The 13,221-nt window shown below is 41.0% G+C and overlaps 1 protein-coding gene across 1 annotated transcript in view; it reads right to left on the reverse strand.

Annotated features, from left to right (window-relative positions):
• Positions 1 to 13,221, reverse strand: part of LOC124805050 (centrosomal protein of 97 kDa) — a 195,190-nt gene that overhangs the window by 55,850 nt on the left and 126,119 nt on the right. Inside the window, exon 13 of the mRNA XM_047265473.1 lies at positions 10,000 to 10,099. Within this exon, the coding sequence (XP_047121429.1) occupies positions 10,000 to 10,099 (100 nt within the window). The remainder of the gene's footprint in view (positions 1 to 9,999; positions 10,100 to 13,221) is intronic.

Consider the following 13,221-nt stretch of genomic DNA (forward strand, 5'->3'; position numbering starts at 1 on the left):
AGTGATGTGGATTTAAATATTATATTGTCAGTTCATTTAATTTTTATTTTTATACTGTCAAGTCACTTGACTTTTATTTTTTTATATTGTCAAGTCATTTAACTTTTATTTTTATATTGTCGATTCATATAATTTTTTTTATTTAAAAAAAATAAATAAATAAAAAAATAAATAAAAATTAAGTCTCACTTTCGTTCTTAAAAATTGTGAAAGACAATACGAAGTGGTATTGTGTATGACATTTTGTAATCACATAAGTATGATGAACAATTTCTGTGAATGCAGTTGAGAACGTGAAAGCGAACCGGCTAAACTCTTACGAGATAGCGGGAGCAGCGAGGAGGAGGGCTAGTTGTAAACTAGCGGGTTTCCCAGCAGGACACGCTGTCAACCGGACCACTTCGGGAGCGCGGTTGACAACAAAAGAAGGACACACGACAAACACTTTCCCTTGCACCTGGAGCTAATGGGCGGCCGCCCTGTGCGACCCTTCCTGGAGGCGATGACCTGAGATGGGCGAGCGGTCCACCGCGCGGAAATCCATCTGCTGGCAACGCACCACACGCACGCGACCGTGGCGAGACGGGCGCGGTGAAACAGAAGACAGGGGATAAAGGGGCGTGGAGCCTTTTGACAGGTACTGTCCAGAGAAACTGGCAGACTTCAACGACGCCTACCAACATTTCCTGACGGATGCCCACTGTCAAGCGACAGTAAATCATAGATCGATGTTCTCTGGTTGCTAAGGGTGGCACAAAGAAGAGTCACTAAGTGTCATCCTTGCCCAGGAATATCAAACCGGCGAGCCAATTGAGGATAACTCAAGAATGTAACAACACAAGGGGCGTGGAGCCTTTTGACAGGTACTGTCCAGAGAAACTGGCAGACTTCAACGACGCGTATCAACATTTCCTGACGGATGCCCACTGTCAAGCTACAGTAAATCATAGATCGATGTTCTCTGGTTGCTAAGGGTGGCACAAAGAAGAGTCACTAAGTGTCATCCTTGCCCAGGAATATCAAACCGGCGAGCCAATTGAGGATAACTCAAGAATGTAACGACACAAGGGACGTGGAGCCTTTTGACACGCACTGTCCAGAGAAATTGACAGACTTCAACGACGCCTATCAACATTTCCTGACTGATGCCCACTGTCAAGCGACAGTAAATCATGGTTCGATGTTCTCTGGTCGCTAAGGGTCGCACAAAGAAGAGCCATTAAGTGTCATCCTTGCCCAGGAATATCAACCTGGCGCGTCAAACGAGGATACCGCACGAATTTGACAACACAAACATAGAACCAAATCGAGATGTACGTGACACGGGCCACCAAGAGAAACTTCATGAGAGGGCAGAGACGGTGGGATTGCATGCAACAGATGGACAAAAATCCCTACTGACAGCTGCGGCGACGAACCTCCCCCCCCTGCCCTTATATTGTGCCTCGGAACAGTGGACGTACTGAGTGTGTCGGTGAACAATGATTATATGGTTCTTAGTCCAGTGCATATACGTGTGTTTCTGTCACAGAAACTTTGACTCGTGTGTTTTGCAGGAGTTCGATTTATTGGTGTTTATTAGACTGACTCTTGTATTTTGCAGGTGTTCTATTTATTGTTTTTTTTTAAGACTTTGACTCTTGTATTTTGCAGGTGTTTTATTTATAGGTGTTTTTTTTTTAGACGTGACTATTGAACTTTCAGAGCTGTTTTATTTGTCAATGTTTGTTTTTGTGTGATGTATTAGTTTTGTGATATTTTGTTTCGTAAATTCATTCCTGTGGCATTGCTTCGTTTATCAGTCAGATAGCTATTCATTCTCATTGGACTGTGATCGATTAGCCTTTGCATGGGGCATATTTATAGTGAGGAACCCCATAAGGGTAACAATCACATAATTAATTGTATTTTCAGTATAATGACACAGTGATCATTGTTTGCTAACTAACTGAAATATAGTAGAATGATTAAATTAGTGGCACATAGTTATTTTAATTCTACAAATTATTAGTCTTATAAGATATAGAATTTTTTTGCAATAACCACTTTGTAAAACATGTTTTTTCTCTTATCATTTTTTTTGCTTTGCGGATTGTGCATTGTAATGTTCTGCTTTATAATACGGATGTTATTTCCATGTTGTTTTTTTTTATTGCTGTGGCACCTTTGCTATTTTCATAAATTTTACTTGTCAATAAACAGTCAAATTTTCCTGTGATCAGTTGGCTCTTGCAATGAGCAAATACGAGTGAACTCCATAAGGGTAAAAACCAGAAATTGTTTTCATATTAATGACACAGGAACCATTGTTTTTACTTGCTGACCGAATTAGGGCTACACTATCTTTTAAATAGGTGTCACAGATTGTTTTTTTCTCTTTGAAATTGGTAGATTCTAAAGATGTGTTGAAATTATTGTGTTCTAGCAAGTAGCTGGTGACCTTTTGCCTTTTCTTTACATTTTTGGTTTAAGTAGGGTGCGAGAAGCCTGCTTGGGAATGTCCTAGCATGGCCAGAAAATTCCCTGCACAGTCTTTCCCTGAGCGTTGAAAGGTCTCTGTTGGATTCCTTTTATGTTAATTTCTTAAATATGTTGTCATTTATGGCATAAATTCCGCGTCTAAATTTACTGTGGTGTTTCTGACTATCTGGGAGGAGATTGAGCAGTGAAACGTGTTACTTTTACACATAAACAAGAACGATCTGTCACACTACTACACTTTAAAACACAGTTTATATGTAATTCATGTCACACAGTCTCATACGGAACCTACATCTGCTTTGTTTTATATACTGTATATGGTAAGATACTGTCATCCCCCTTCCCTTCTGTGTGGGAGGATGAATGAGCAAATGTGTTTCTAGTTGCATGCTTGAGGGTAGCAGACAAGCCTGTCTGCTAGAGAACAGTAGGACCAATGTCGGAACAGTAGCTACGCTTTCTAAAGGCAGAGAGGTTTCCATTCTTAGCATGGTCCTGGTCGTCTCTTGTCATGTTGGTATAGGAAGCTGCCCTCTGGCCACTTCCGTTTGTATTTGTGAGGCACCCTCAGAAACGGAGCAGGGCAGTCTGCCCGCGGCGAGCGTCTGAAGTGGTAAGATCTCCGGCTAAGCGCGTGTCTGCTAAGTCCATAGGACAATGGATTTCTTAAGTTCAGCCTAACTGAAAATTTAATCACCTTTATTTCAGGTTTAGCTCCAAAAAAAAATATCTAATGTTATCTTAAATTGCAACGCAGTGTAATTCGCGTGTGAAGTAGTTCAGAATATCTTCCGGTAGTTGCTTTGTCACTACTTTGTGAGTAAAGTGGAACCACGTGTTGATCAGTAACTCTAACTAAGATCATCAATCTTAAATGCGAATGCTCGTGTGATTATAACATCTCGTCTTGACAATATTTTTCAATATAGCAACTTTTCTTTATGTTCAACCCACGTGGGGTGTACTTTGTGAAACCAGTACCACGTGCTTATACAATTGTTTGACCCATCAGGTTAATAGTAAGACGATAGTAACCAGTTCGAGGTTTTCCTTTTGTAAATGGCTTTTTGATCTAATTTATTTTAATTATCAAAATTATTGTGGAGTTACACTCTTTGTGTAAACCAAGTTGACCACATGAAGCATGTGGTGTAATCATCAAAATAGCCATCAGCTATTCTTTTCGGGAAGATTTCACAAAGAGTTAATATGAATTTAGTAGACTAGTGTGTGGTAATTACATGACGGACAGGATTGTGCTACGAACGTAACTTCTTTGGGTGAAAATTGAATCGGTTGGTAGTGTTTAATTTTCTCTTGCATATGTTTCAACGTTCTTTGTGTGTTGTTTTATGAATGCAGTGTTGTACGCAGTCTCCCAATCTTGGCCCCCTATTTGATGTGTTCCTTAAGAGTACAAACTCATTTTCACAATCCTAAATAAGGCACCAGCTTAGTTATGAGTCACGTTTAATATGCTGAAATTTCAATGATCAATGTTAAAATAAAGTTCCAAATATAAACTGATTTATTTCTTTTTATTTAAATTCTTATATATATATGCATCTCAATCCTTCTTAAAAAACCTTAATCCTACACCCAACATCACCACTGCTGAAGCCCAGGCTATCCGTGATCTGAAGGCTGACCGATCCATCGTCATTCTTCCGGCGGACAAGGGTTCCAACGACCGTGGTACTTGATCGTCGGGAGTATGTGGCTGAGGGACTGCGTCAGCTTTCAGACAACACCACATACAAAGTTTGCCAAGGTAACCCCATTCCCGATGTCCAGGCGGAGCTTCAAGGAATCCTCAGAACCTTAGGCCCCCTGCAAAACCTTTCACCTGACTCCATCAACCTCCTGACCCCACCGACACCCCGCACCCCTACCTTCTACCTTCTTCCTAAAATCCACAAACCCAATCATCCCGGCCGCCCCATTGTAGCTGGTTACCAAGCCCCCACAGAACGCATCTCTGCCTACGTAGATCAACACCTTCAACCCATTACATGCAGTCTCCCATCCTTCATCAAGGACACCAACCACTTCCTTGAACGCCTGGAATCCTTACCCAATCTGTTACCCCCGGAAACCATCCTTGTAACCATTGATGCCACGTCCTTATACACAAATATTCCGCACGTCCAGGGCCTCGCTGCGATGGAGCATTTCCTTTCACGCCGATCACCTGCCACCCTACCTAAAACCTCTTTCCTCATCACCTTAGCCAGCTTCATCCTGACCCACAACTTCTTCACTTTTGAGGGCCAGACATACCAACAATTAAAGGGAACAGCCATGGGCACCAGGATGGCCCCCTCGTACGCCAACCTATTCATGGGTCGCTTAGAGGAAGCCTTCTTGGTTACCCAAGTCTGCCAACCCAAAGTTTGGTACAGATTTATTGATGACATCTTCATGATCTGGACTCACAGTGAAGAAGAACTCCAGAACTTCCTCTCCAACCTCAACTCCTTTGGTTCCATCAGTTTCACCTGGTCCACTCCAAATCCCATGCCACTTTCCTTGACGTTGACCTCCACCTGTCCAATGGCCAACTTCACACGTCCGTCCACATCAAACCCACCAACAAGCAACAGTACCTCCATTATGACAGCTGCCACCCATTCCACATCAAACGGTCCCTTCCCTACAGCCTAGGTCTTCGTGGCAAACGAATCTGCTCCAGTCCGGAATCCCTGAATCATTACACCAACAACCTGAAAACAGCTTTCGCATCCCGCAACTACCCTCCCGACCTGGTACAGAAGCAAATAACCAGAGCCACTTCCTCGTCCCCTCAAACCCAGAATCCCCCACAGAAGAACCACAAAAGTGCCCCACTTGTGACAGGATACTTTCCGGGACTGGACCAGACTCTGAATGTGGCTCTCCAGCAGGGATACGACTTCCTCAAATCCTGCCCTGAAATGAGATCCATCCTTCATGAAATCCTCCCCACTCCGCCAAGAGTGTCTTTCCGCCGTCCACCTAACCTTCGTAACCTGTTAGTTCATCCCTATGAAATCCCCAAACCACCTTCCCTACCCTCTGGCTCCTATCCTTGTAACCGCCCCCGATGCAAAACCTGTCCCATGCACCCTCCCACCACCACCTACTCCAGTCCTGTAACCCGGAAGGTGTACACGATCAGAGGCAGAGCCACGTGTGAAAGCACCCACGTGATTTACCAACTGACCTGCCTACACTGTGATGCATTCTATGTGGGAATGACCAGCAACAAACTGTCCATTCGCATGAATGGACACAGGCAGACAGTGTTTGTTGGTAATGAGGATCACCCTGTGGCTAAACATGCCTTGGTGCACAGCCAGCACATCTTGGCACAGTGTTACACCGTCCGGGTTATCTGGATACTTCCCACCAACACCAACCTATCCGAACTCCGGAGATGGGAACTTGCCCTTCAGTATATCCTCTCTTCTCGTCATCCGCCAGGCCTCAATCTCCGCTAATTTCAAGTTGCCGCCACTCATACCTCACCTGTCTTTCAACAACTTCTTTGCCTCCACACTTCTGCCTCGACTGACATCTCTGCCCAAACTCTTTGTCTTTAAATATGTCTGCTTGTGTCTGTATGTGTGGATGGATATGTGTGTGTGTGCGAGTGTATACCTGTCCTTTTTTCCCCCTAAGGTAAGTCTTTCCGCTCCCGGGATTGGAATGACTCCTTACCCTCTCCCTTAAAACCCACTTCCTTTCGTCTTCCCCTCTCCTTCCCTCTTTCCTGATGAGGCAACAGTTTGTTGCGAAAGCTTGAATTTTGTGTGTGTGTTTGTGTGTCTATCGACCTGCCAGCGCTTTTGTTCGGTAAGTCACCTCATCTTTGTTTTTTTTTATATATATATATATATATATATATATATATATATATATATATATATATATATATATATCACCGGTTATCGTATGCCTATTAAAAGATTATAATTCATGTTAGTCTGGTTGGGAATTTGGTAAGCTAAACTGGATACCTGGTGAAACAGTTGCTCAGTAACGCAAGGTTAACTTCCCCAGACAGCTCACAGCTTTTAACCCACTTTTAATGTCCATCAGCACCGCTAACAACACAAATTAAAGTAACAACGTTATAACGTGAAAAAGGAAGGGCACCCGTATAAATACAGACGGAGTGCCTGACATAGCAATGGCTACCTGATAAAGCTTAACTGCTAAGCTTACGACTCAAACCAAACTACTGTAGCTGTATCTTCATCCAATCGACCTAAATTGTCTCTCATGTTACAATGGACCAACTTTATTTCGATTTGGAGGTGCGGTCTAAAACTTCCCTCTCCCCTTGAATTTCGAGTCTCAAATTTCAGGTGCAGCTTAGATTCGGGAGTTTTTTTTCTCCTTGATTTTGCATCTCATTTTTCAGGTGCGGCTTACATTCACATGCGGCTTAGATTCGAGTAAATACGGTACCCCCATGAACGAAGGTAAAGAATAAGAGATTAAGTTCTGCAATACAATGGCTATACTGAGTCTGCTGTATATAAGTGAGATGCTGATGAATAAAATAAATAACAGAAATAAAATACAGGCATCTGAAATGAGATTTCTGAGAACATTTAAAGATTACTCTATAAAGGTTAAGGATGGACAACAATAGGTTCTTTAAACTTGCTGTTGAATAGCTTCCCTGGGAGAAGAGACATTGGTTGTACTGTGAAAAGATGGTTGTGAAATCTGAGGTCGAAACATGCTACAAGCCAATCCATAAAGAGGATGTAAGTACCTCATCAGACCAAAAAGTTTCAAGACTGGGAAAAAAATAGTTAAGACAGTGGCGTTCTATACAGTCTCCTCTCACTGGAGTACAAGGCACAGAATGTTCATATAAATATCTGAAACTGACAGAAAAGTCGTTCTTTGGGATGTTGTTCAACTTGTGTATTACATGGGCTTGAATATTGCTCATGTCGTCAAGGCGTTGTCCCCTCATGTGTATTTCAGCACTCTGTAACTCTGTCTTGGTTTGTACTGATTACACCAACTCTCATCACCCATGGTGATTTTTTTCCAGAAAATGACTGCCCAAATTTTGAATTTCAATCAAGTGACAGGAATCCACGTGCTGTATTTGTTTGGGAGTCAAGGTGTGCAGGCCTAACTTTGCACACATTTTTCACTTCTTTTAATCATTCTAGAGAAAGTCTTGAAAACCTGACTTAGAGATGTTTTCTCATTGTAATTTTGACACAGTACTGTTGACATACTATGCCCACACACCCACTATTTAATACTGCCTGCTCACAACAGATTTGTCAAACGCATATCTGTTGTTTACAGTTGTTAGTTAAAGCTACCTCCATAGTTACTGTGCTCACATCACTTACAGAACAGGAATAAAATCAGTACTGGAACTATTTGAACGGATGGTGTAAGAAAATAAGCAAGTAAGTAAATAAATATGCTGCATTCACAGTGGCACCGACAACAGTCATCAGATGTCGTTGCCAAAGGTTGCCCAATAACATCAGCCGACAACTTTGTCACTGTGCTTCCGATCTCATTTGTCAGTTTTTGATGGGATCGAGGATGTTAGGTTAGGTTGGAATCTATTTTATGAACGAAGTAAGTTATATTTTAACCTCCAAGGATGGGACGGATACCACGATGCCTCTGTGCTTGGAGGAAAGTGCTGCAGTGCACTTTTGCCATTAAAAAATGCATGTAAATGAGCTATATCTGTCTCGAAAAGAACATGGCGTGTACAGAAAGTACTGTCCTCAGTTACTGGAAGTATCAGACAAATCTTATAAATATATGATATTAAGGAAAAAGCACCATCCAACAATAGTTAAAAATGCTTTAACTTTGTGCTGCCACTTTCCTTCTCTCACCAGAAATTTGTGTCAGAATGGGCAACTACCTTAGAAACTAACAGCCCATAATTGATGTTTTTCATATTTAAACGAATATATTATGAAAGTATGTAGTTTTAGTGATACAATGCACTAATGATCTTTCTAAGACACATTGTTCAGAATGTGTTTTATTGTGATACTGTGGCAGGATGTGCAACTGTGGTGTGTTAAGTTTTTGCCACAGAGTATGCACACATAATGGTTAATTTATATGGTAAAAGTACATGTTTCTATTATATGGTACATGGATAAAATGTGTGTGTAAGTAAGCAAATATTAACTAATTAACGAAAGGTAGATCTGTGGTTTCACAGCAGTTCACTTTATTCTAAAAATCGTGAAAATTAATGCAGTACTGGCAGGACATTCAGATAATCTGATTCTAGTACACTTCTCAGCTCTCTAAACACTTATCCAGTGGATTTGAGATAGGAAGTAATAATATAACTGGAGACAGTATTATTTCAGATTGGGTGTTGCTTTTAATTTTAAAAAAAAATCAACAATACTGTGTTGTCTTTTAGTGCACTTGCACAGCTCCAAAAATTCAATACTGAATACATTAAAAATTTTGTAGTATAGGTATTTGAGGTGCAAGAATGAAAATATTAGATTTTAAATCAGTATTTACAGCATCGTAAATAACATCCAACATATCACACACAAACTTTGAAACTGCACTTTTCGGAATGTGGTGTAAGCCTAATATTAGAAAGATGTACTCAACAGAAGTCAAATATCATAGTGTCACTTCTAGTTTTACTTGAACCAAAACTGCATCTTTGATGTGAGAATCTGATTTTTTAATAGATCTCTAATCACACTCCAAGTAGGGGCCTGCTCGAAATCTGTTTTGCTGAATTTAACATTGTGCAGGCATAGGTCAATTAACCTTCAATCACTGTCATTCATTAAACATATGAAAGACAAATACGAAGTTTAGTGTAAGATACTCTGAACATCTAAAGCACTGCAAAGTGGAAACACATACGTACACCACATTTGCAAAGCACTTCATCTAGTAGAATCACCACCCTACTTCCATAAAAATGACACCAGTAAGCAGCAATAATAATTTGTAGACAGCTGATGTTCACCTACCACAACCCAAAAAGATCCACTTCAGTAATTTTACGCCAAAGATAAACCGTCCTTATCACTTGAACAAATTATTTTTTTATGTTATAATCCACACCTAAAATTTCTGATAAAGATTTTGCCCACTTGTGGTTTTCAATAAACCTGCAATTTCAGTCCATAGATCCCAAACTATATCCTGGTTATGATATTTTTTATGCTCAAGATGCCACAAACTCCGCCTTTGACTAAACTTATCAGCTTCTCATGAACAGTTCATGTTTCGTGTCGTGTTAGCCATTATAGGGGTGGGGGGGAACTATTTGAATTTCACCGGTTGTAGTCTGAAATATGTAAATTCAGACAATGAGGTTAGCTACACTGTGACCGCACACAGATAGTGGCGAACTGATTTGAAATGATCAGCTGTCCTTCTCCGATGTTGGTCGTCGGCAGAATCTACTGATACAGGTGCCACTGTGATGCAGCCTAAGTATAAATTTATACAACGTGCAGAAAACACACTATGAACCATTTTACTTACTTTTTTCCAAAGAGCATTAATTGCTTGCATCTGCAGGAGTTGTAACTTCCGCTCACTTTCCAAAGCGGCTCTTGTTGCTTGCATATCAGATGAAAGCTTTCTGTAAGTTGTAACACATATTAAATCTTTGTTCCATAAGGTTATCCACAGGTTTTTATTTAAAAACTTTTATTAGATGCACAAGAATAATGCATAAGACATAAGTACAGTGACAAGCTAACCAAGCCTGCAAATGACCCAGTAAACTCAGTTTGCAAGCGACACATTATTTTTCTGAGTAATCCATAGTGATAACAGGATGTAAAATTATAAACCATCATTATCTATGTTTTGTTCTTTGATGCTCCTTGACAAGAATTTTCCTTACCTTACATCACCAACTCTTTATCTTATACAGTGAAGGACAGATCCATGACTTGGTGTGATGTTTCACTTTCATAAACTTTTATCCATAATTTTTTGCCTGTTTCCAATCTACCTTTTCCTCATGACCTCTGTCCTAGCAGTTAAGCTATACACCAGCTAAGCCGCAGATGCCTTTTACTGTCCTTAGGTTAGTTAGGTTTAAGTAGTTCTAAGTTCTAGGGCACTGATGACCTCAGATGTTGAGTCCCATAGTGCTCAGAGCCATTTGAACCACTTTTACTGTCCTACAATGTATTATTTTTCTAAGTCATGGATAATGAAATGAACATTATACTGTGAGGGTACAGATATCCAAATTAAAAATTTGGGAGTGCCATGCATCGTATGATGGAGCCCCTCTATGACGAAGTTTCTCGATGATGGTCAACAATGATCTGTAAAATGGAGTAAAGAAGAATTTTGTCAATAGCCTTGGAACAGTTCATTGATGCTTGTATTACTAATGAGTTGTAACTTGAATTGTGATTTAAGTCTGTTTGTAATCTGGCAAATAAAACCAGATCATCTTCCAGAACAATTGAATATTTCTTCTTTCTAAAAAGCAATTTTCAAAAAGAACTTATGGAAGAAGTGGGGAGTTCTGCTGGCTGAAGGTAAAAGTCAGCATAAAGATGGCGAAACCCCTATAAAACATTTTCCAAATCACTAGAATCAAATAGCTGGTGATAAAAGAACTTTTGCTGGAAAATTTATGAAACAGGTTACACACATGAAAGGCCAAAGATAGCATAACTCAGCTTAAAAGCACAACATTCTACTGAACTTCTAAATAATAATAATAATAATAATAATAATAATAATAAATGTACAAACAGTAGAACAAATAAGAAGCATGGGACTAATAGAGAAAACAACAAAAAATCATTGCCTAAGAAAAATAAATGAAGGCAAGACGTTTGTTCGAAAAAAAAAAAAAAAAAAACTGATACATCTACATCTACATCTACATCTACACTCCGCGAGCCACCTTACGGTGTGTGGCGGAGGGTACTTATTGTACCACTATCTGATCCCCCCTTCCCTGTTCCATTCACGAATTGTGCGTGGGAAGAACGACTGCTTGTAAGTCTCCGTATTTGCTCTAATTTCTCGGATCTTTTCGTTGTGATCATTACGCGAGATATATGTGGGCAGTAGTAATATGTTGCCCATCTCTTCCCGGAATGTGCTCTCTCGTAATTTCGATAATAAACCTCTCCGTATTGCGTAACGCCTTTCTTGAAGTGTCCGCCACTGGAGCTTGTTCAGCATCTCCGTAACGCTCTCGCGCTGACTAAATGTCCCCATGACGCATCGCGCATAGTTTCAATAAAATTGGTCTGGGTGTGTGAACACATCGCTATGTAATGAAAGTACTAACAGCTTGAATGCAGGATGCCTGTGAAAGCAGCTGGAATGTTAGTAGTTTTATCACATCATGATGTGGTCTCACACCAAAAAGAACTTTACTGAAACAGTTTCTGGCAATGAAAGATTCACTTTGCCATTAATTTACTGACCTCAAACTGCATAATGGGTACAGTACCACTGACAACAAAACCGACTTTTAATATTATTGCTCGAACAGTCCACGGGTGTACTGTTGGTCCATAGTGTCCAACGGGCACAATATTTCGGTGATCAGACATGTCACCATCATCAGGTGCACTGACAAACTGAGCTCCTGAGGGCGGGCGGCCATCCTAAATCCCCTTCCCCCACGAGGCATTCTCTCCGAGGTCCACGCCCGCGGCCGCACGTCGGCGGTCGCTGAGAGGCTGGCGTCAGTGTAACTGCCTCGTCCGCCCTGGTCGCTTGAACGAGCGACCAGGGTGGACGAGGCAGTTACACCGATGCCACCACAGACGCCGACGCCAGCCTCTTAGCGACTGGCGATGTGCGGCCGCGGGAGCGGACCTCGGAGAGAACGCCTTGCAGGGGAAGGGGATTTAGGACGGCCGCCCGCCCTCAGGAGCTCAGTTCGTCAGTGCACCTGATGATGGTGACATGTCTGATCATCGAAATATTGTGCCCGTTGGACACTATGGAATGACAGTACACTCGTAGATTGTTCGAGCAAGAAATATGCCGGGAGAAGTTAAAGAATCACATTTAATATTATTCATCACAGTTGGTATACGAGACACAAATATATTAATTTTTTAACATATAGGGAAGAAATCTGCCTTGAGTAACAAACAATAATATTCGAGATGTTCGGAACTTTACGAGCTTAGCTGCTTAAAATTTGTATTTTGTCAATCTTTGTAAGCAACAGTTTTCATCTCTCTCTCTCTCTCTCTCTCTCTCTCTCTCTCTCACACACACACACACACACACACACACACACACACACACAGAGAGAGAGAGAGAGAGAGAGAGAGAGAGAGAGAGAGAGAGAGGTTAATTACAAATACCAAAGAGGGAATGTGATGAAATATTTACCGCTAAACCATCAGATTAATTAGTCATAGTTGTGAAATAGTAACATGACTCACCAGAAGAATGGCACAATTAGAGGCCAACCTGGGGGAAGACCAACTTCAGAGGCAGAGAAATAGAGCATGTGAAGCCATAGTGACCCAACAACTCATTTTAACAGATAGGTTGGGGGTTGGGTGTGGGGGGTGGGGGTGGGGGGAAGGAAAATCCAAATTTATACCATACGTAGATTTAAAAAAAAAAAAGACTGCTACCTCGCATACAGTCTTTGAAATGCAGGCAGTAGCATGAATAAAATACAGGGAACAAAAGATTATCTACAACTGTGAAACCGAGGCAGTAATTAAGAATGGAGTAACACTGGGTTGTAATCTA

Source organism: Schistocerca piceifrons, chromosome 7, assembly GCF_021461385.2.
Source record: "Schistocerca piceifrons isolate TAMUIC-IGC-003096 chromosome 7, iqSchPice1.1, whole genome shotgun sequence".
In the NCBI taxonomy this organism is placed as follows: domain Eukaryota; kingdom Metazoa; phylum Arthropoda; class Insecta; order Orthoptera; family Acrididae; genus Schistocerca; species Schistocerca piceifrons.